Genomic DNA, 21,408 nt, shown 5'->3' with positions numbered 1-21,408 from the left:
GCAGTGACGCACAAATCTTGCCGATGAGAAGCTTTCTGAGGTCTGTAATACTTCTTCACAGAGTGTCAGGTGACACCTGTCTTGTCAATTTAGTTCCTGCTCAGTTTTAATGTGAGTTCTAGATTGTTAGGAGGGCATTGTTAAAGCAGGCCACTGTACAATACATTTTAAGACACACTGCCAAAGAGAAAGTTGTGACATACCCAAGCTCCTGCTTGCAAGCACTGCCAGACAGACTCTCGAAGGTTCCACGAGATTTGAACTCGGATCGCTGGATTCAGAGTCCAGAGTGCTAACCGTTACACATGGAACCTACAGTGTCTGCACATCTGTTTGAAGTGTAGAACTGCTCAAGAAAAAGATGCTGTAAAGACAGAAGAGGGCTCGTCCGGGACTTGAACCGGGACTCTCGCACACTAAGCGATAATCCATACCCCTAGACCAACGGCCCGATTGCTGTTCAGGTGGAGGTCCTTCGCCACGTACTTCAGTCTGGCTCGATGCACGGTGTCCAAATCAGTAAGTTATAAGTAGTTAATATACTGCACTACCTATCATGATGATTTATGACTTTGACCTTTGACCTTTTGACAGGTTGAACTTCCGGTAACCTTATGATGGATGGGCGGAACTTTCCGACTTCAAGGGTTAACCTATGACCTTTGCAAGCATCGATCATGTGCTTTTGACAGAAAGTTTTACCCTATTGACCTAATTAGTTTAAATCATGGTTTTGACGGCTAGTTTAAACGGAAGATGAAAGACTCCTCACGCATCGATCATGTGGTTTTGACAGAAAGTTTTACCCTATTGACCTGTTAGTTTTAAATTAAAAAGGTATATGAAAGACTCCCCAATCATCGATCATGTGGTTTTGACAGAAAGTTTTACCCTATTGACCGTTAGTTTGTTTGAAGTGTGTGCCAGTTGTTTGAACTCTGCGTCAGTTAGCTTGTTTGAAGTTTATCACAGTTATACGGTGTGTGTGTGTGGTTATAAGGCTTCTCCCCCTCCCATTACATTTATGAGCGGTGTATAAATGGGGTCGGTGTGTTCTACACGCATCACCGGAAAGGGAAACATGAGCTACATGAGCATGGATGGTTTATCCTCCCCTCAATCGGCAGATTTGGGACCGAGCAACAGGATGTTGAATAGCCTGACTATGGCGCCGAGAAAACCTTTCGGACACATCCGTTTGACAAGTTTTCTCCATGAATTTCAGAATGGACTAAAGGTGAATTTATGATGCGTAGTAACCGCGTATTCGGATAACAAAATTTCACAAACCAAACTCGAGTCGTTACGCTCTACACCACCGACCGGCCTCGGTGAGTTTCAGCTGGGGAAGACGAGTGTCTGGTATTTCCTGAAAAAGACTGGTCTCTATTTTACAAACGTGTCTGGAATGATCTGAATGACGGCGGCGAGGAGCCTTTGTACGTGGCGGAGTGGGACGGGACGACCCCGAATGTCCGGTACCGGTGTGGTGGGTGACCATACTCAAAAGAGACCGAATGATTCTGTTTACATATTCTGCTGTAAAGACAAGACAAAGCTCAACAACACACGGTTTGGACGCATCCTGCCTAACGAGCATCACGATCTGTATGAAATGCAGTTTTTGTTCAAGTGGTGCGATCTGGATCTACTGAATAGGCTTTTTTCAACCATCAACAAAATGTTCAAATGGTGTGACATGCATGACGGATACAACAAAATTAAAGTGCAAACTGTTTCCACCCCGAGAGATGTGCTCGGAGCAGCACATACTCTCTGCCGTCCCCGCCCATTCACTACAACCATTCTAAAGCTCCACGCTCGGACCTCGTCAAGCGCCGTGTATAAATCAAGGCTGAAGCGCTCCAACGCCCCCCCTCCCCTTTTTTCCACAGCGATCATAAAATACCGCGACTCGACCCTCCCGAGCATCATTTATAAACCATGGCCGAAGACCACGTATGCAGCTGCGGTATCTCTTTCGACAGCATTCTCGACCCTTCCGACGACGCAACCCTACATACTCCGGCTGACGCCGGCGGTCCATCGGGCCTCCACAACGACTGGGTCTCGGCTAAAACGGTCAGACGGCGCATAGAGTTAGAATCGTGCCTTGAAAATGATTGGGCTCCCAACAACATCGTCACCGCTGAAGCCTCGGACCTCCAAAACTACTTCGGACCATCTATCAAACGTAGCTTAGACTCAGATCTGATGATCGGGACCCCCAGCCCCCAAAGAGGGGACAAAAGTTTAGGGGTCCAATCGCAAGACTCCTCTACATTCGACCGAACCCTTCTCATTCTAATCCTGACTTCGACGTCGTAGACGGATGTTTCACCGATGTCGGATTCAAAATCGTGAAAGCCGCGACCGTGGTTTTACTGCAACATCTCATCAACGATAAGCAGAAGGACGAGTGCGAGGGTTGCGCGATTGACCATCCTAGTCAGCTGCAACATTCCTGTCTGTTTGACCCTCCCAACTACTACTTCGACACACACTTTGACAAACTTTCGGGCAAGCTGTTTAAACCCTCTTTTCATTCCATCATCACTACCCTCCTGGAGCGGTGCGGATTAAAATCTCAACCCCATCGTATTCAAGGAACAGTCGGGACTATTCTGCGCGAATTAAAAGACGAACCATTCATCGTCTCCAAGGTGGAAGAAATCAGGGCGAGACTTCTGGACAAACCCTGCAAGGAAATAGTCGGCGACGTCGTTGATCTCTGGGAAAATCTCCCAAACGCGAATGGCCAGTGACCAAACCGCCTCCAACATGGGTGCAGCCTGTAGCCTAAAGTACTGTATGGAATTATTGTTTAAAGACCATTACAGAGAGCAGATGACGAATCTCGTGAGCAAGATTATTATGGACGCATCCCACCCCGATACTCCGTGTCACGATACCGTGCGCGAGGCAAATCTAAAGAAAAATATGGCGTATATAAGAGGACTGGTTAGCTCGTGGGACTATTTGACGGACAAATGTGTTGACGGTAACGATCCACCCATTGTAATGATAAAACAGGTTCTAGATATGTTGTGTGAATCACGATCCCCGCTCGAGATCACCGATCTGCTGAGTACTTGTACCTACGTGGCAGATGTCTGCATCGAGCTAATGAAGAAATCAAAAGAATATGACTCCGATGATCAGGACGACGTTGTCAAAATCCTCGAAGTGATTACAAACGTGGACAAAATTGTCGTAATGTACGTAGCTTACATCCTTGACAAAAACATGATGGCCTGCCGCGATTTTCTTTTCTGGTTAGATTACCACTGACGGTATTATTAATCCATTTTGTATCCTGTAACATCCCTGTTATAACCGTTGTACATTTTAGTCTGTGTATGTAACATCATTATATCCATTTTGCATGTTGAATCGTATTAACCCCATTCTTTTTTTTAATCAGAGAGTATGTATTTTTTTTACATGTTGTATTTTCCATTTTTACTTATAGCATCTTTCCTATCCTCTATTATATCCATTTTACTTATAGTATTTCTATCATATCCATGTTTACTATCTTTTATTATATCCATTTTACTTATAGTATTTCTATCATATCCATGTTTACTATCTTTTATTATATCCATTTTACTTATAGTATTTCTATTATATCCATGTTTACTATCTTTTATTATATCCATTTTACTCGTAATTATATCCTGTAACATTTTTTTTAATAAAAGATTGATTCAAACCGCTTGTACGCGTCATTCTTTTTGACGGTTGCGACGGCACCATGTCGGAGCTCATGAAAGAGGCTTATTACACCCCCTCCAACCCTGGCTCTTTAGGCGGTAAAAAACGATTAAAAGACGCCGTCTTGAAAGACACCGGGGTCCGTCTAAGCGATAAACAGGTCTCAGAATGGCTGGCTGGTGAGGACGCTTACACATTACACAAACCAGCGCCTATAAAATACAAACGAAACAGAGTGGTCGTGTACGGGGTCGATACTCAGTTCCAGGCCGATCTCGTCGACATGATCGCCTACGCTAAGGATAACGACGGTCATAAATATCTGCTGACGTGCATAGACGTATTTAGCAAGTACGCCTGGGTTCGTGTGTTGAAGAATAAGAGCGGTCTCGAGGTCGCTAGAGCGTTCGAGTCTATCCTCGAAGAGGGCCGCGTGCCTCAGAAATTGCAGACGGATCAGGGAAAGGAATTTTTTAACAAACAATTTCAAGATGTGATGAAAAAGCACGACATTAATCATTTCGCTACCGCTACCGATTTGAAAGCCAGCGTCGTGGAACGATTTAACAGAACCTTAAAAAGTCGTATGTGGCGATTTTTAACGGCTACAAATTCCCGTCGATACATAGATGTTTTACAAGACATCGTGCAGGGGTACAATACCAGTTATCATCGAAGTATCAGAATGAGACCCGTGGACGTCGGTAAAGTAAACGAGGATCAAGTGTTTCAAAACTTGTACGGCGATATAAAGAAGACCGAGAGATCCGTATTTAATTTCAAAGTCGGCGACGTCGTCAGGATTTCTAAAGTGAGAGGTCCGTTCGCGAAAGGTTATGAGCAGAACTACACGGAGGAATTTTTCACCGTATCCTCGCGTATTCCGCGTCAACCCCCGGTCTACAGACTCACCGATTATGACGGCGATGTCATCGAGGGGGTTTTTTACGAAAAAGAGCTGCAAAAAATAATTGTGAGTAAAAACAAATCTTTTAAGGTGGAAAAGATTTTAGGCCAGAAAAAACAAGGGAAATCTACGCTCGTTTTAGTGAAATGGCTAGGGTGGCCTTCAAAATTTAATAGTTACATAGATAAAAAAACTCTGCTGGACTTAAAACACCCCGTCGTTTAACGGACGAGATCATACCGACGAAGGACCGCCATGGACGATCACGGGTTCTACGTCACGTTACCGTGCAATGCGTCGTCGTCGGTTTATTCTGAAAATCGCATATCCTCCTATACGACCAGGTTAGCAAAAGCTATAGACTTGAAAGGACAATGGGAAGTCGGACTCGCCGAAATCGAATATCCTAGAAGTTGGTACAACTTTGATGACGAAGACGGTCATTTCTTCCTACATACGGTCCCGGAACCCCCGGATAGCAAGACCTCCAAAGGCTCTTATAGCGGTTTTTCTGCAATTACGAAATTACACATAAGCGGCGGGTACTACGCAAACATTCGTACAATCCTGCGTGCTATAAATCAACTTACCGCACCGGCGGCCGTTTTGAGTCTCGACGAATTCAAAAACAAGGTGAATCTGACCGCGAAACCCAACATTTCGATAAGTTTTCGAGGGAGGCTAGCCACTATTTTAGGAACGACGCTAAAACCTCTAGGAGGTTTAAACTATCATAAAAAACAGATTTTACCGTAAACGCCGTCGCGGACGCCCCTCATCAATGCGATATCAACGGGGGGTTCTACACGATGTACGTCTACACGGATATTATCCAATATCAAACGGTCGGCGATTCTTACGTTCCTCTTTTGAGATGCGTACATATATCGGGTAAAAGCAACGACTCGGTCATTGCTAGATACGACAACCCACATTACGCATCGATCAGCAAGGATCACATCACCGACATCACCATAGAGCTGAAGGACGATCAAAACCGCAGAGTACCATTTTCTTACGGGAAAGTCATCGTAAAACTACACTTTAAACCGAAAAATGGTTTATTATAGACCCGGAGAGACCGCCGACTACGTCAGCTACTACCGAAATCAGGCCGGCGGGGATTTGCCGGGCTATGCCGGGGGAGGGGTTATGTACGGAGCGGGGTTAGGGGGTCTTTTCAGAGGCCTGTTCAGGATGGCTGTACCTCTGTTAAAAAGAGGATTTAGCATCGCGAAACCCCATCTAAAATCGGCCGCTAAAAATATAGTATCCGACGTCGTCTCAAACGTATTGACGCGGTCTCATAACGATAAAGCTCAAGACGGATCCGGTCTGATGGTCATGGCCCGTAAGAGGATGTCTAAACCACCCGGTGTGAGGAGGCGTGGTCAGTGGGGAAAGAAGAAAACAACACTCGGACCGAAGAAACGCTCAGTCGTACGCAGAAAGCGTAAGGCGGGTGTTAGACGAAAGGCGTCGATCAAGAGAGTCGTAAAAACCATCTTCTAACATGGCGTTATTGCATCGCATGTCGGGGGAGTGCATCAAGTCCGAGTTGGACCTATTTACGGTCCCGCTGACGCAGACCGTTATTGAGAAAAACGGCTATTTAGAAGTAGCCCCATTATCGGCCATATCGTACTCTGCACCGTTGGAGTTTTTTATCGCCGGCAACGGCGACGATTATTTGGATCTTAACAACACGATGCTCTATCTACGGGTGAAAATCACGGGGCCTGACGGAGCAGATATCGCTCACCCGGCTAAGGTGGGACCGATAAATTACCTGGCAGCTACCATGTTTTCACAGGTCGACGTAACCCTCGGCGACCGTCTGATATCTCAGAGCTCCGGAACTCATCCGTATCGCTGCATCATCGAAAGTCTGCTCAACTACGGTAAAGATACGTTGGAAAGTATTTTCAGCGCCGGGCTGTTTCACAAAGACACGGCCGGTCACATGGACGTACATGACCCCGCAGGTCGTAACGAGGGGTTGACGAAGAGATCGCTCTACACCGGGCGAAGCAGCGAGGTGGAACTGTTAGCCCCCATACACAGCGATATATTCTTTCAAGAGAAACTTTTAATTAACGGATTGGATTTAAAATTACGGTTCATACGGGCTAAGGATGAATTCTGTCTGATGAGGTCCGACGACTTGGCTTACAAATTACATATAGCGGCCGCGTCCCTATTTGTCAAAAAAGTTTCCGTATCACCCCCGGTGAGACTGGCTCACGCCCAAACGCTGCTCTCGACCACGGCCAAGTACCCCATCGACAGGGTCTGTCTAAAATCGTTCTCCATACCCGCGGGCTCTCGAGTTTCCAATCAAGAAAATCTGTTTCTAGGAACGCTGCCAAAGTCTATCGTTATCGGTATGGTCGATAACGACGCATTCACCGGCTCCTACGAGAAAAATCCATTCGCGTTCAAACATTACAATCTGGAATTCCTAACGGTCTACGTGGACGGTCAACAATTTCCCGCCAAGCCCCTACAACCTAATTTCGACGCCGGTTTGGCGGTGCGCGAATATTATCAGCTGGCGATGACGACCGGGAGACACCTTAAAGATCGACCGCTCTGTATCAGCAGGAATGATTTCCTGAACGGATACACGCTCTACGCATTTAACCTGACGCCGGACGAGGACTGCGGTCAGCACATTTCCCTCATCAAGTCCGGGAACATCAGAGTAGAAGCTCGTTTCAGACAAGCTCTGCCGAATACCGTTAATTTAATAATCTACGCCGTATTCGACAGCCTCATTGAAGTGTCTAACCGTAGACAGGTACTGATCGATCACTACTGAGAGATGAACACGCTACAACTCACAGCTATCGCGGATAAAATAGCGTGCGGGACTCATTTTCTCGGGGTTCTGCCGAGCGATCAACTACCCAAAAAACCGTTGGGGATCTTACCGTCGTTCTGCATCGTTAATACCCACCCCTCTCGATCGCGGGGGGAGCATTGGCTAGCCGTTTATTTAGCGCGAGAGGGGACGGCTTGTTTTTTCGACAGCTTCGGCAATCCGCCCGACAGCCCCCGCTTTCCAATCAGCATCAATAACTTTCTAGACGTCAACGACGTAGACGTATTATACTCCGACAGACGCGTCCAGGATTATTCATCGGATACCTGCGGACAGCACTGTGTGTTTTTTCTATATCATCTAGCCAGAGGTCGCGACTATAGCCACGTGATGAAACTATACACCGATGATTATATTAGAAATGATAAAATGGTGTCCCTCTTTGTGAAGAGATTGAGACCGCATGTTTGTAATGATAAAATGTTATCGTGCGTTCATTGTGTGCAGACATGTTTGACGTATAAATAAAAAAAAAGCTTAAACCATTATATTTCTCATCGTCTTTTATTTATTTAATCATAAGATACAAATGAATGAATGCTCGATCTAAGGAGTCGTTACATTTCCAGCCATTGTCGTAGGTCGATAGTCGGCGATTTAAACGGCGAGTCTTCAAAATCTCCACCCGAGGGAGGTGAATATCTCCTCCCTTTTTTTCTTTTATAAGGTCTAACGGACGGTGATGGGGGTTCTAAGGGTTTACTCTTTAGAGAGTTAATCGTACGTCTGACCTGTTGGTTCGGCACCGTAGAAAAAGGGATGTTTAATTCGCCAAAGGCGCGTAGAAACTCCGACCATCCCGGAGGTCTCCGTTCATCCCTAACGTTTTGCGGAGCCGTAACATTTTTTAACAAATCGACCATGTGCGAACCTTGTACGACTTTACCCCTGAACACAAACTCCCCGGATTCGTTCCACGAGCTTAGTCCTTTAGCTTTAGACATCTTGTCTAATATGTATCTGCTGTTTTTTACGCTTCTCGACGGGACGTTCTTCAGAACTTCGGCGACGACGGTCTCCTCGGCTTTACCGTCTTCGACGTTAGCGGCAGTCGGCGATTCGTCTTTAGGACCGGGGTCAAGATGGGGTAACGAAAGCGTTAAAACACCGCTCTCACGATCCCCTTGTTTAACGACGGTCAAAAACCTGTTCAGGGTTTGGCTGTAAAGTTTGACTTTTTCATAAGGATTCAAATCGTCGCGGCGTAAAATATTTCTTATGGCGGCGTCCAAATCGCTCTCCACGGTCTGTTGAATGTTCTCGCGAGCATTTTCACTCTTGAGCTTATCCAGTTGATGATGAGGGACTAAATACATCTTTTCGGCGTACTCCATCCTAACGTTTCGCTATCAAGCTCGTGAGAAACGGCACGGCGACGCTGAGGAGCGGTAGCAGGAACCCTCCCTTCTGGTTGAAGACTCGTTTCTTGGCCGCTATGCTGATTTTTTTATCGGCTACAAATTTAATAGCCGCTCTTCTCTTTTTCAGTTTTTGGTACTGTTGCCTGCTGACCGGAATGACCCCGTAGAGGATGTTTAGAGCCACTTCGCAGAGCGCTAAAATGAATTCGTCGGACGCCGATTGTAATATAAGGCGTCGTTGTTTAGGAGTGGCTTTATGTAGCATTTTTAACACCGGCAGATGCTTACAAAGCCTCGCGGACATGGCGATCACGTTCTTCTTTTTTTCGGGATATAAACCACTTGACGGTCTGAAAGCAATCCTGTTCTGAGACGGTACTGCTCCGGAGTTTTCGCTTTATAGTCTATCATCAGATATCCGAAAGGTCGGTCGACCGCGTCGTGATAACACTCCATAAAGTATTTCGTGTTTCCGGGGTACATTTGACGACCTAGCATCGCCACTTGATGGACGTCCCGAGGATTTTTAAACAGGATCATATAATTGGCGTTTAAGCTGATGGTTCGACTCGACTTTCCCTGCGCGAATAAATTTTGCACTATGTAAATAGAACTGAGATTACGATGGTGACAGTATTGAGTGAACACGCGCTGCAGTTCGACGTTAGCGCTAGCTTGTTCCATGAGATCGTCGACGACGAGAAGGTTGGCGGTGGTAACAGGCAGTAAATCATCATCATTCAGACTCTGGGGTATTCCTTGTATAAATTTAATGTCATACAATTGAAGTAAATCATCGTACAAAGTTTGCCAACAATCATACAACCAAACAATGTTTTCAATTTTCTTCGAAATGATATTCAAACCTTTTTCCAACAAAAGTTTCACAAAATAAGACTTTCCAGAATTGGACGGTCCGGATACAACGCAGCTGAAAGGGTGTTGAAGTCTGAAATCAAAATCGGACACATCCTGAGAACCTCTGTGCATCGCCATCTGATCAGTAGCCGTAAGGAAGCGTGGTATAATCGCTTAAAAGCCGACGTTTATCGTAGACGACCTTAAACCTCTTAACGACTGATTTGTTTTGTAATGTGAGAGTCTTTTTATCCCTCACAATGTTTTCCGTATGAGCCAGGATGTATTTGGATCTATCGTGAGACGTCACATAGCTGTCGACCAGACCAATCAGGGATTCGAGACAGATAGCTTTGGAATTTTTAGCATTCAGAGTTATGCCCTTAGCTTTCATGACGACTTTACCTTTGACCGTCTCAAACGCGTAAGATTTGGGAGCGCTGGCACAGAAGGTCGTTATGTGGTCGTCGGGGTCCAATTCGCTCGTCAGCTCCCCTAAATGATCACCCAGAGGAGGCTCCCAGTCGCCGTCCTTAGACACGAATATGACGCTGTCGGTGTCAGAGTATAGCAGTCGTTCGCCTAGTCTGTCCATCAATTCGTACAATTCCAGTCGTGCGTGCGCTGTAGTGAAAGCGCCTACAAAAACATTGACGTCGCGCGCCTTGCAAACATCGTCCTTGTCGGGTTTATGCTGGACTAGAGCTACGTCGTCTGAGACGAATGAGAAATAGGACAAGGTGTCGGTGTTGCCAAAAACGATTCTGGTGAAATCTTCGGGCTCGCGCACCAGAATCGTTTGAGGTAAGTTTGGTCTTAAAGAGAAGCGTCCCCACAAACTATTCAGAATTAATTTAGTGATCGCCCTTTGGGCGGCGTTGTACTTGATTTTTTCCGGGTCGAGTTGAATACCCTCTTTTTCAAAATAGTCACTAATGTAAGCCTCTTTCTCAGCATCCGTGACGACGTTCGGAGGGTAGCCCGAAGCTTGTTGTTTCAAACATAAGAAGGTCTTTACGTATTCGGCAAACAACGTGTCTGACCGTTGTGGAAAATGCCAAACCTCGTCTATCTTGGCTATCACATAGCCCTTCTCGATGGCTTTTAAAAGCTCGATACTGACCCAACAGCCCGAGAGCGATCTTTCCTGGTCCGTGTGGGTACAGCTCGAGGTCTGGTTTTGGTCTTGAGCGCAGGTTCTACATAGCGCGAACGTCAACTTCCCGTTCGAACGGCAAGGAAGGACTGGATGGAGTAAGTTGCGGGGAGGGTACACGGTGGCTTTGATAAGCCCGTAATAATTTTCAATCGGTTCGAAATCTGCGAAAATGATTTCGGGGTGTCCGATCGGGTAGCTATTCCTGGCCTGACAGAAAGGGTACAGACTGGTGAAATCCAGATATCTTATTTTCTCATCGCCGCTCACTTTGTGGTATAGCTTATAGGAGTTGCTACGGCCTCCATAGAGCGTTTCGCGCGGATTCAGCCTCTCGGGGGCGGAATAATTGGCCATAAATTCTATCACGGAGGGATCGGTCTTTTTCATCCGATTCCATTCGCATTCCCACAGAACCTCGATTTGCAAACCGTACGCTTTCCGGAGAATTTCAATCTTATCGTCAAACTGGTTCCTGAGAACCCCGTAGGGTACTCCGGACAGGGGGTGCGTCTGATTGGGTTCAAAACGACAGCAATGCCCATGGAAAACACACCCCCCATACTCTAAACCGTGTCTGACGCCGTCCTGCTCGTAGTAGCCGTCTAAAAAGAACTTACCGATCGATACCTCGGCGTGGTTTACGGCGTGATGAACGTCCACGTTTCGAGTCTTTTTTATATACTCGAGCCATTGGATCGAACCGCTCGAGTAGGACTTATTCTGACGGATGTACGCCTTGTTATGCGTCAGGGCTAGCGTGTTTCTGCTGAGATAATGTGTTTTGAAGACCCCCATTGCGCAGCTGGCGATCGTCGTGAACGCAAAAGGGTCGAGTTGGGTGCACTGTAGGAATGACGTCCTGTACTTCATACAGCCTTCACGTAATAACACGACGTCGTTAACGCCGTAGTCGTACAGTTCTTTCTTGAAGTTAAAGAGCTCACCCTTGACCGTGCTGTACCACGCGTCAAACTTTTCTTGGGCTTTATCCGACATGTTCTCGTAGTTGTAGAACTTTTTGTCAGGGTACGGTCCGACGTAGTTCTCATTTTCCACCCTGTTGAAAAGATGGGGGAAATAGCCTTTTTCAGTCGTCGTCAAGTCTAACGCAGCGGGCATTTTGGCGAGAGCGAATGGGAAAAATGAGTAGCTATCGATGTATCGTTGGGCAAATGCGTCGTCGTACATCAGGAGTAGTTTGCACCCTTGCATTATGACCTCGAGCGTGATCCCCACTTTGCAAAAATACTCCAGAATTAGAAAGGCATCAAATCTGGAGGCGTAATGAGCGATGAAGCAGTAGCCTTTGTATCGGGGTTGTCTGAAGCGCTTGATTAGCTTAGCGATACAGTCCGTGCCGTAGGCGGTAAATTTCTGACCTTTGAACGTCATGGCACAGACAAAATTAGCCTCGTGGCGTCCGTTTTCGTAACGCGATTCAAAGTCGTAAAAAATATACTTTTCACACGGTTCCTTAAGCTCTAGAGGTTGTATAAAGCATTGATGTGCTCCATCGTCCGTCAGAGACTCTCGACAATGCACACATTTGTCTGGGGCGCATGTGTGTTTGGTTTTCTGGTTGCCCGGTTTAACGTCGTAACGTCGGCTACATAGTTTGCAGTATTTGATCATATCACAGGCGGGGTATTCCTGACCGGGAGGCGGGTTTTTTTTATGCATTTCGAAACAATAAGCCGATTTACAGTAACGCAAACAATCGGGGCAATGTAGGTTTCTCGCTTGGAACCTGTAACATTCCGCATCGAAACAGATGTTGCAGACGTGCTTACATCGATGGTCTCTGCGGTTGCTGTAAGATTTGTAGCAAAATGGACACACATATGTTGAACCGAGGAACGCCTTCAAACTCGTTATCATGTAGTAGTGGTCGTCGTGGAGATACAGAAAGACTGTTTTTGGATGGGGTTCGTCTGAATTTTTGTAGGTTTCTACGAGCATGGCGTTAGATCTGTGAAATACGACAATTTTAATGTCTAGCGCTCGTTCGAACGAGGCTATGTCGCCGAGACCGATTCGGTCTTGGATGGAGAAGCCGACGCTGTTTTGGATGATGGAAGCCAGTTTTTCTAACTCGCTCTCGGGGCGTTGGGGGTTTAGAAAACGGGCGAGACAGATGGAGAAGCACAAATTATTTGAAATATTGATCGGACAAAATAAACTCGTCTTTTTCCTTTTGATCACCTCATCGACAGCCAAGTCCGTGAGTTTCCGACGACCCCCGCCTTGTCTGTTCATGGCTACGGAAGCTTCAAATTCTACGGTTTGGTCAGATAGTAACCGGTCGTTGCTCTGTAAAACTCTTTCAATTTGATCCATAAACCCATCCGCGTCGTAATTATTACCGCGGGTTAAAATCCCACTAACGGGCGTCTGTAAACTGGGAGCCGTCAATGTGATATTGATCACCGGAGAATTTTGGTCAAATTCCCTAGCGAAATCCACAATTCCGGTAAGCATGCCGTGTAACCGGGCGTGGTAAGAGGCCAAATCTGTAGAGTTAATCTCTCTCAGATTCGTAGTCCTTCTCAATGTCACGCTATTGAAACGAGGTCGTGGTAAAACATGATATCCGTTAACGTCGCCACCCTCGCGAATCAACCTGTCAACGTCTGTACGGCTTAATCGAGTCTGTGTAGTAGGGTCGACGTTACCTGATGTGGACGCTTGCGGAGTTTCATTACCGTCAGGGTGGTCTGTGTTGTCAGGATCAGCCTCGGTACACGCCGCCGGTGGGGTGTTTAAAACACCTCCGTGTTGTACAACGGGGTCGGTGTCTAGGCTAAGCAGAGGATCGAACAAATTCATATTTGGATTTACGGCTAATTCAAAAAGATCCAAAATAGGAGGGGATTCTTGATTAAACAAATACTGTTCTAAAGAGTCCGGAAGTAAACTTAGCATTTCGATCTCGTCCGGCGTCAGTTCTGTGGAGGATTGGCATAAGTCGTCTGAACCGTCCATTTTTAGATTTCAGACCAAAACACGTACTATTACAAAATCATAGAGTTAAAACAAGCATACATGAACTATTACACATTTCATAGAGTATAAAAAAGCATACATGAACTATTACAAAATCAGAATACAAAAAAGCATATATGACAAATCAGAGTATAAAAGCAGATATCGGATTATATATGTAAAACAAAGTATAAAAAGCATACATGAAATATTTAAACAATCATAGCAGACGTGAGATATAAGAAATACTTGAAATATCTGATTATATGTAAACAAAGTATAGATGGAATATAAGAATTACTCTGAATACGTCTATATTCAATTTGACTCCGCAGTCTCATATACGATGGTGAGAATGAGGTGGTGCAATATTAGCATCAATTCCCTTTGGTATTGAGTCACCGTACGATCATTTCTATCAAACTGCTGATCAATCGCCGATCTCATAGCATTGACGCGTTGGAATATTTCATTGGCCAGATCCTGAATAAAGCGATCCTGAGCATCGAATCGACTGCGTGTCTCGAGGTGATACGCACGGAGCTCACCGTGCAACGCGTCTAATCTGCTAAGGGTTTCGATTTGTCTGTCGCGAGACTCGTTGCCCAACGCGATCAATTTGTTGTTAATATCATCTTGTACATCGCGGAGTTCGACGTATTTGTTGTTTATGTCAACCTGCGCGTCGCGAAACTCTTGACCGAATGATTGTATCGAATTAATGGGGCTATGGAACGGAGGCAGATCATCGAATGATTCGTCAAGCGGCTGAGGCGGCGGCACTTCTTCCGCTTCTACTCCTTCCGACGACGGTGAGGGAGAAGGATATGGCGTTTGACCCGCGTTGGTGGTAGACACCTCGTCACGCTCGCTCGTCCAAGAACTCTGGTCCCAGGCATCGATTTGAGACATGCCCCAGGTAGTCACGTCATCCTTACGGCTTCTACTCGAGTCTGTTGGGTGTAAAAAAAATCTTAATGTTTGACACCATCTGGTTTAAATGCAAATAATGTAGTTAGTCTTACCATAAAACAGATCGGTCTCAGGACTGGTCGCGGGGCTGTTCGGTGGTACCGGACAGAGAGTTTTCCTCTCTGGAGGGCTCTCAGGACTGATCGCCGGGGGGAAACAATAAGCCTTTCTCGGAAGTTCGCCGTTCGGTTCAGGTCGGACCACCGCTGTAAAACGATAAGTCTTTCTTGGTGGTTCGTCACACGGTCCTGGACTGCCCGGAGAGGTGGGGTGATTCGTTTTTCTAGTCTTCTTTCTCGCTGGTTCGTCAGCGGGTCCGGGGAGTGATTCGTCGCAGGATCCTATTGGATTCTCGATGTGGGCCGGAGCGGGATCGGGTAGAATGTTGTCTGTTACGTTGACGGTGGGATCTTCATCGCCATCTTGCGTGAGATCGATAACTGTCTGAAAGGCGGGTTGTGTGATGAATTGGATAAAATCTAAAAAATAAAATTAGATTCCTCATAAACAAAAAAAATTTTAATTTTGATTTCTCATAAAAAAATTATGGAGACGGATCTTGTCTTACCATCGGCTGCGCTGTCTGGATCAATCGCGGCCTCTGTGAATATAAAAAAAAAAAAAAAAAATTATGATAAAAAATAAAAATTAAATTAATTAATAATATACAAAATTAAAATACATTCATTTTAGTTTATAAAAAGAATAGTTAATACGTACTTACGTGTATTAATAGCGTCAAAGGCTTGGTGCTCAATATTTGAACCTGTGATAAAAAATAAAAAGTGTTATGATTTCAAACACATGGAGAGGGTTTTTATTTACAGTTTAATGGAGCACACACACACACACACACACACTGTGACAAAGAAATCGTGATGTCATAACATTAAACCGCAAGCAGATGGCGCAATTTTCACTATAACACTGTGTCGTAACATTAAATCAACGCAGATGGCGCAATTTTCACTATAACGGCGTCATTTCATCCAGACTCACCGGGGGGAGCCATTTCACCATCATATCCTCATATGTCGTTTCACTGTGAAGAGTTAGCAAACGGGAAAAATGTTTTTCTGAGTTACGGTTAGTTACGCTTACACCTTCCGCGATGTCGTCTTCATAGATGACAAACGGATAACGGAGTGGCAAAACGTAGATTTAACGGAGCAGAATAGTATTTTCTGATATCCTATACGTAGCATTGAAGCAGGCAAAACTAAGCGCGCGTCAACCGGACGTCGTCATATTTTCAAAATAAAAGTATTTTAACAGGATGGCGTCATATTTTCAAAATAAAAGTATTTTCAACAGGATACGGTGATATTTGCAAATTAAAAGTATTTTTTCTTTTTTTTTTTCATTCATGATATTAAGTCAAATAACACAAACTTTATATTGTTAAAAATATCTCTATCAGCATATGACTGCGTAATCTGCTTAACATGAAATATTAAGACGACATAAAGACGTCATAGACTGTAAAAATAGGCTTTGATCAACGAATAGTTTTTATTTTAAATATCACTATCGGCAGATGTCTGCGTAATCTGCTTAACATGAAATATTAAGGCGGCATAAAGACGTCATAGACTGTAAAAATAGGCTTTGATCAATGAATAGTTTTTTAAATATCACTATCAGCAGATGTCTGCGTAATCTGCTTAACATGAAATATTAAGACGTCATAAAACCATCATAGACTGTAAAAATAGGCTTTGATCAATGAATAGTTTTTAAAATAACACTATCATCAGATGTCTGTGTAATCTGCTTAACATGAAGAAAATTACAGGAATGTCATGAAATAATAAGACACCATAGACTGTAAAAATAACATAACAGGCTTTGATCGATGAATAGTTTTTTTTAAAATAACACTATCAGCAGATGTCTGTGTAATCTGCTTAACATGAAGAAAATTACAGGAATGACATGAAATATGGTTTAAAACCATCATAGACTGTAAGATAGCATAACATAATTTGATCAATGAATTGTTTTTTTATTAATATCACTACCATCAGATAACATGAAATGATAAAATACTCACTTTGATCCATTGTCTTGGAAAGCAAATGTCTTGGAGAGTCGTCCAAAAAGTTTTTCTGGTTCAAAGTGATGGTTTGTAACGCGTATAAATAGGTTTATAAGGGGCGCTGTTAAAGAAAATCGGTGTTGAGTGACCACTAGGTGTCATCCTTGTTCTATGAATGAACTTGTTCAAAAGGTGGGAAACTGAACCAGGGTCGCGCATGTCGTCATAAATTAGACGGGTACAAAGAGATGCTAGCCGCTCGGCCACCGTAATTCACAGATGCAGCCGTCAGAAAACTGTCAAAAACATGGTACTCCTTCGTGAGATACGTTAGTTTTAATTAGCAATGTCTTTGAACATATTATGATTTTGTAGTAAATTCGGAAGAAAGTGAAGTGTAGCGTGCAAAAGAAGACGCTGTGAATACTTGCGGGTCAGGAAGGTGATGTGAAAACAACTCCTTTCAGCTCTCTAAACATGGATCTCGTTTTATCTGAAAACAGTCGGTTTCAGTATATTTTTTATAACGGTTTCATTTATAACCTTTTTTAAAAGAACAGAATGTTTTTCAACCTTAGAATATGTATATTATATAAAGAACTACGTGTTTTGAAAGTCTGTTGTACTGTTGTACTACAAAGTCTCTGTCTCACTCCCTGCAGGCGCGCTATCTCTCCGTATCTCTCCTGAGGCACAAGCGCGGATCAACCGTGTGCTATCATTCAGAGAGAGTCCGACAGATGGAGCTGGAGTCCCGTTTCTCACAAAGCTGAAGCTTCTGTCTAAATAAGGTAGGTGGATTGCTTTAGTAAGCTTTTCAACCTTAGTTCAATTGTTTTTAGATTATGTATATTATATAAATTATATAATGTTTTATATATATATATATATATATATATATATATATATATATATATATATATATATATATATATATATATATAAATGTGAAATAACTAAAATGTGTTTTATATTATATAAATTATATAATGTTTTATATATATATATATAAATGTGAAATAATTAAAATGTGTTTTCAATCTTTAATTGTTTGAGATTATATAAATTATATAATGTTTTATATATATATAAAATGTAGAACACACCGACCCCATTTATACACCGCTCATAAATGTAATGGGAGGGGGAGAAGCCTTATAACCACACACATAACCGTATAACTGTGATAAACTTCAAACAAGATAACTGACGCAGAGTTCAAACAACCGGCACACACTTCAAACAAACTAACGGTCAATAGGGTAAAACTTTCTGTCACAACCACATGATCGATGCTTGAGGAGTCTTTCATATACCTTTATAATTTAAAACTAACAGGTCAATAGGGTAAAACTTTCTGTCAAAAGCACATGATCGATGCGTGAGGAGTCTTTCATCTTACGTTTAAACTAGCCGTCAAAACCATGATTTAAAACTAATTAGGTCAATAGGGTAAAACTTTCTGTCAAAAGCACATGATCGATGCTTGCAAAGGTCATAGGTTAACCCTTGAAGTCGGAAAGTTCCGCCCATCCATCATAAGGTTACCGGAAGTTCAACCTGTCAAAAGGTCAAAGGTCAAAGTCATAAATCATCATGATAGGTAGTGCAGTATATTAACTACTAACATCCTGCCTCTGTAGCTGACAAGGGCAGACATAGAACTCATGCACTGACCAGATTTCTGAGAAACTCAATTTTTACGTACCAGCTCTAGCTTGGCCTGCCTTCGTAGAATAATGTTGATTAAAATACCAAACGACAAAACACATGAGCTGAATTTAACAGCAGAAACCAACATCGTGGCAGTGACACACAAATCTTGCCGATGAGAAGCTTTCTGAGGTCTGTAATGCTTCTTCACAGAGTGTCAGGTGACACCTGTCTTGTCAATTTAGTTCCTGCTCAGTTTTATGTGAGTTCTAGATTGTTAGGAGGCCATTGTTAAAGCAGGCCACTGTACCAATACATTTTAAGACACACTGCCACAGAGAAAGTTGTGACATACCCCAAGCTCCTCCTTGCCAAGCACTGCCAGACAGACTCTCGAAGGTTCCACCGAGATTTGAACTCGGATCGCTGGATTCAGAGTCCAGAGTGCTAACCGTTACACCATGGAACCTACAGTGTCTGCACATCTGTTTGAAGAGTAGAAAACACTCAAGGAGGCTCTGCGAACAGCAACTAACCAGCAAGCATCAGAACGTTCTGGGATTTGAACTCGGGCCCACTTGGTCTCTTCAGCAATAAAAGAAAAAAAAAAAACAAACCCCAACTCCAACTAGCCCTCAGATGCTCCTGCAACTAGCAAACGCAAGATGAAGGCTCACAGGTCCGTGAAGCGATCCAAGAATCTATTTTTTGCCATATCTCCACTGCTTGGGCTGCATTCCTAAAGCAATGATTAGAAAAATGTCAAGTCAAAGTTTAAACTGCAGATGAAGAACTAAGAAGAGCAGCGAGAACTGGGCATGAAAACATGCAGACGCAGCTTTAGTCTAAATTGACAGCAGCATATGTTGGACTCTTGAAGGTTCCACCGAGATTTGAACTAGGATCGCAGGATTCAGAGTCCAGAGTGCTAACCGTTACACCATGGAACCTACAGTGTCTGCACATCTGTTTGAAGTGTAGAAAACACTCAAGGAGGCTCAGCGAACAGCAACTAACCAGCAAGCATCAGAACGGTCTGGGATTTGAACTCGGGCCCACTTGGTCCCGTACAGCAATAAAAGGAAAAAAAACAAACCCCAACTCCAACAAGCCCTCAGATGCTCCTGCAACTAGCAAACGCAAGATGAAGGCTCACAGGGCCGTGAAGCGATACAAGAATCTATTTTTTGCCATATCTCCACTGCTTGCATTCCTAAACCAATATTTAGAAAAATGTCAAGTCAAAGTTTAAACTGCAGATGAAAACTGAGAAGAGCAGCGAGAAGTGGGTATGAAAACATGCAGACGCAGCTTTAGTGTTAATTGACAGTGGCATACGTTTGGCCCAGGAATGGCAGAATAGACTGAAACTGCTCAAGAAAAGATGCTGTAAAGACAGAAGAGGGCTCGTCCGGGATTTAAACCCGGGACCTCTCGCACCCTAAGCGAGAATCATACCCCTAGACCAACGAGCCACAGATTGCTGTTCAGTGGAGGTCACTTCGCCACGTACTTCAGTCTGCTCGATGCTACGGTCGCTCCAACATCCTGCCTCTGTAGCTGACAAGGGCAGACATAGAACTCATGCACTGACCAGATTTCTGAGAAACTCAATTTTTACGTACCAGCTCTAGCTTGGCCTGCCTTCGTAGAATAATGTTGATTAAAATACCAAACGACAAAACACATGAGCTGAATTTAACAGCAGAAACCAACATCGTGGCAGTGACACAACAACAATGATTAGAAAAATGTCAAGTCAAAGTCTAAACTGCAGATGAAGAACTAAGAAGAGCAGCGAGAACTGGGCATGAAAACATGCAGACGCAGGTTTAGTCTTAATTGACAGCAGCATATGTTGGACTCTTGAAGGTTCCACCGAGATTTGAACTCGGATCGCTGGATTCAGAGTCCAGAGTGCTAACCGTTACACCATGGAACCTACAGTGTCTGCACATCTGTTTGAAGTGTAGAAAACACTCAAGGAGGCTCTGCGAACAGCAACTAACCAGCAAGCATCAGAACGTTCTGGGATTTGAACTCGGGCCCACTTGGTCTCTTCAGCAATAAAAGAAAAAAAAACAAACCCCAACTCCAACTAGCCCTCAGATGCTCCTGCAACTAGCAAACGCAAGATGAAGGCTCACAGGTCCGTGAAGCGATCCAAGAATCTATTTTTTGCCATATCTCCACTGCTTGGGCTGCATTCCTAAAGCAATGATTAGAAAAATGTCAAGTCAAAGTTTAAACTGCAGATGAAGAACTAAGAAGAGCAGCGAGAACTGGGCATGAAAACATGCAGACGCAGCTTTAGTCTTAATTGACAGCAGCATATGTTGGACTCTTGAAGGTTCCACCGAGATTTGAACTCGGATCGCTGGATTCAGAGTCCAGAGTGCTAACCGTTACACCATGGAACCTACAGTGTCTGCACATCTGTTTGAAGTGTAGAAAACACTCAAGGAGGCTCAGCGAACAGCAACTAACCAGCAAGCATCAGAACGGTCTGGGATTTGAACTCGGGCCCACTTGGTCCCGTTCAGCAATAAAAGAAAAAAATACAAACCCCAACTCCAACAAGCCCTCAGATGCTCCTGCAACTAGCAAACGCAAAATGAAGGCTCACAGGTCCGTGAAGCGATCCAAGAATCTATTTTTTGCCATATCTCCACTGCTTGGGCTGCATTCCTAAACCAATGATTAGAAAAATGTCAAGTCAAAGTTTAAACTGCAGATGAAAACTGAGAAGAGCAGCGAGAAGTGGGTATGAAAACATGCAGACGCAGCTTTAGTGTTAATTGACAGTGGCATACGTTTGGCCCAGGAATGGCAGAATAGACTGAACTGCTCAAGAAAAGATGCTGTAAAGACAGAAGA

At 44.0% G+C, this 21,408-nt stretch overlaps 2 protein-coding genes and 4 non-coding genes across 7 annotated transcripts; 1 reads left to right on the top strand and 5 right to left on the bottom strand.

Annotated features, from left to right (window-relative positions):
• The first annotated feature begins 6,137 nt into the window (after positions 1–6,137).
• LOC113091997 (uncharacterized protein F54H12.2-like) lies at positions 6,138–7,445 on the top strand. The gene has a single exon (XM_026257667.1). The coding sequence runs from the start codon at positions 6,138–6,140 to the stop codon at positions 7,443–7,445; it is 1,308 nt and encodes a 435-aa protein (XP_026113452.1).
• A 5,935-nt stretch (positions 7,446–13,380) lies between these two features.
• Positions 13,381–16,146, bottom strand: LOC113091998 (uncharacterized). Of its 2 annotated transcripts, none has more exons than XM_026257668.1 (5): positions 15,840–16,146; positions 15,561–15,606; positions 15,409–15,441; positions 14,894–15,319; positions 13,381–14,821 (listed from the first exon to the last, which is right to left on the bottom strand). In XM_026257668.1, the coding sequence occupies exons 1-5, from the start codon at positions 15,861–15,863 to the stop codon at positions 14,187–14,189; spliced, it is 1,164 nt and encodes a 387-aa protein (XP_026113453.1). In that variant the 5' UTR covers positions 15,864–16,146; the 3' UTR covers positions 13,381–14,186. The 2 variants fall into 2 exon arrangements, with proteins under 2 accessions (XP_026113453.1, XP_026113454.1); XM_026257669.1 differs by having other exon boundaries at positions 15,565–15,606.
• Positions 16,147–18,928: 2,782 nt separating this feature from the next.
• Positions 18,929–19,000, bottom strand: trnaq-cug (transfer RNA glutamine (anticodon CUG)). Its single transcript has one exon. It is a non-coding gene; the product is annotated as a tRNA-Gln (tRNA).
• Positions 19,001–19,934: 934 nt separating this feature from the next.
• On the bottom strand, positions 19,935–20,006 carry trnap-agg (transfer RNA proline (anticodon AGG)). Its single transcript has one exon. It is a non-coding gene; the product is annotated as a tRNA-Pro (tRNA).
• A 395-nt stretch (positions 20,007–20,401) lies between these two features.
• Positions 20,402–20,473, bottom strand: trnaq-cug (transfer RNA glutamine (anticodon CUG)). Its single transcript has one exon. It is a non-coding gene; the product is annotated as a tRNA-Gln (tRNA).
• Positions 20,474–20,879: 406 nt separating this feature from the next.
• On the bottom strand, positions 20,880–20,951 carry trnaq-cug (transfer RNA glutamine (anticodon CUG)). Its single transcript has one exon. It is a non-coding gene; the product is annotated as a tRNA-Gln (tRNA).
• Positions 20,952–21,408: the final 457 nt, after the last annotated feature.

The sequence above is a fragment of the Carassius auratus genome, unplaced genomic scaffold (assembly GCF_003368295.1).
Source record: "Carassius auratus strain Wakin unplaced genomic scaffold, ASM336829v1 scaf_tig00214417, whole genome shotgun sequence".
Lineage (NCBI taxonomy): Eukaryota > Metazoa > Chordata > Actinopteri > Cypriniformes > Cyprinidae > Carassius > Carassius auratus.
The sequence above is the reverse complement of the archived record's forward strand: the minus strand, read 5'-3'. Positions and strand labels throughout refer to the sequence as shown.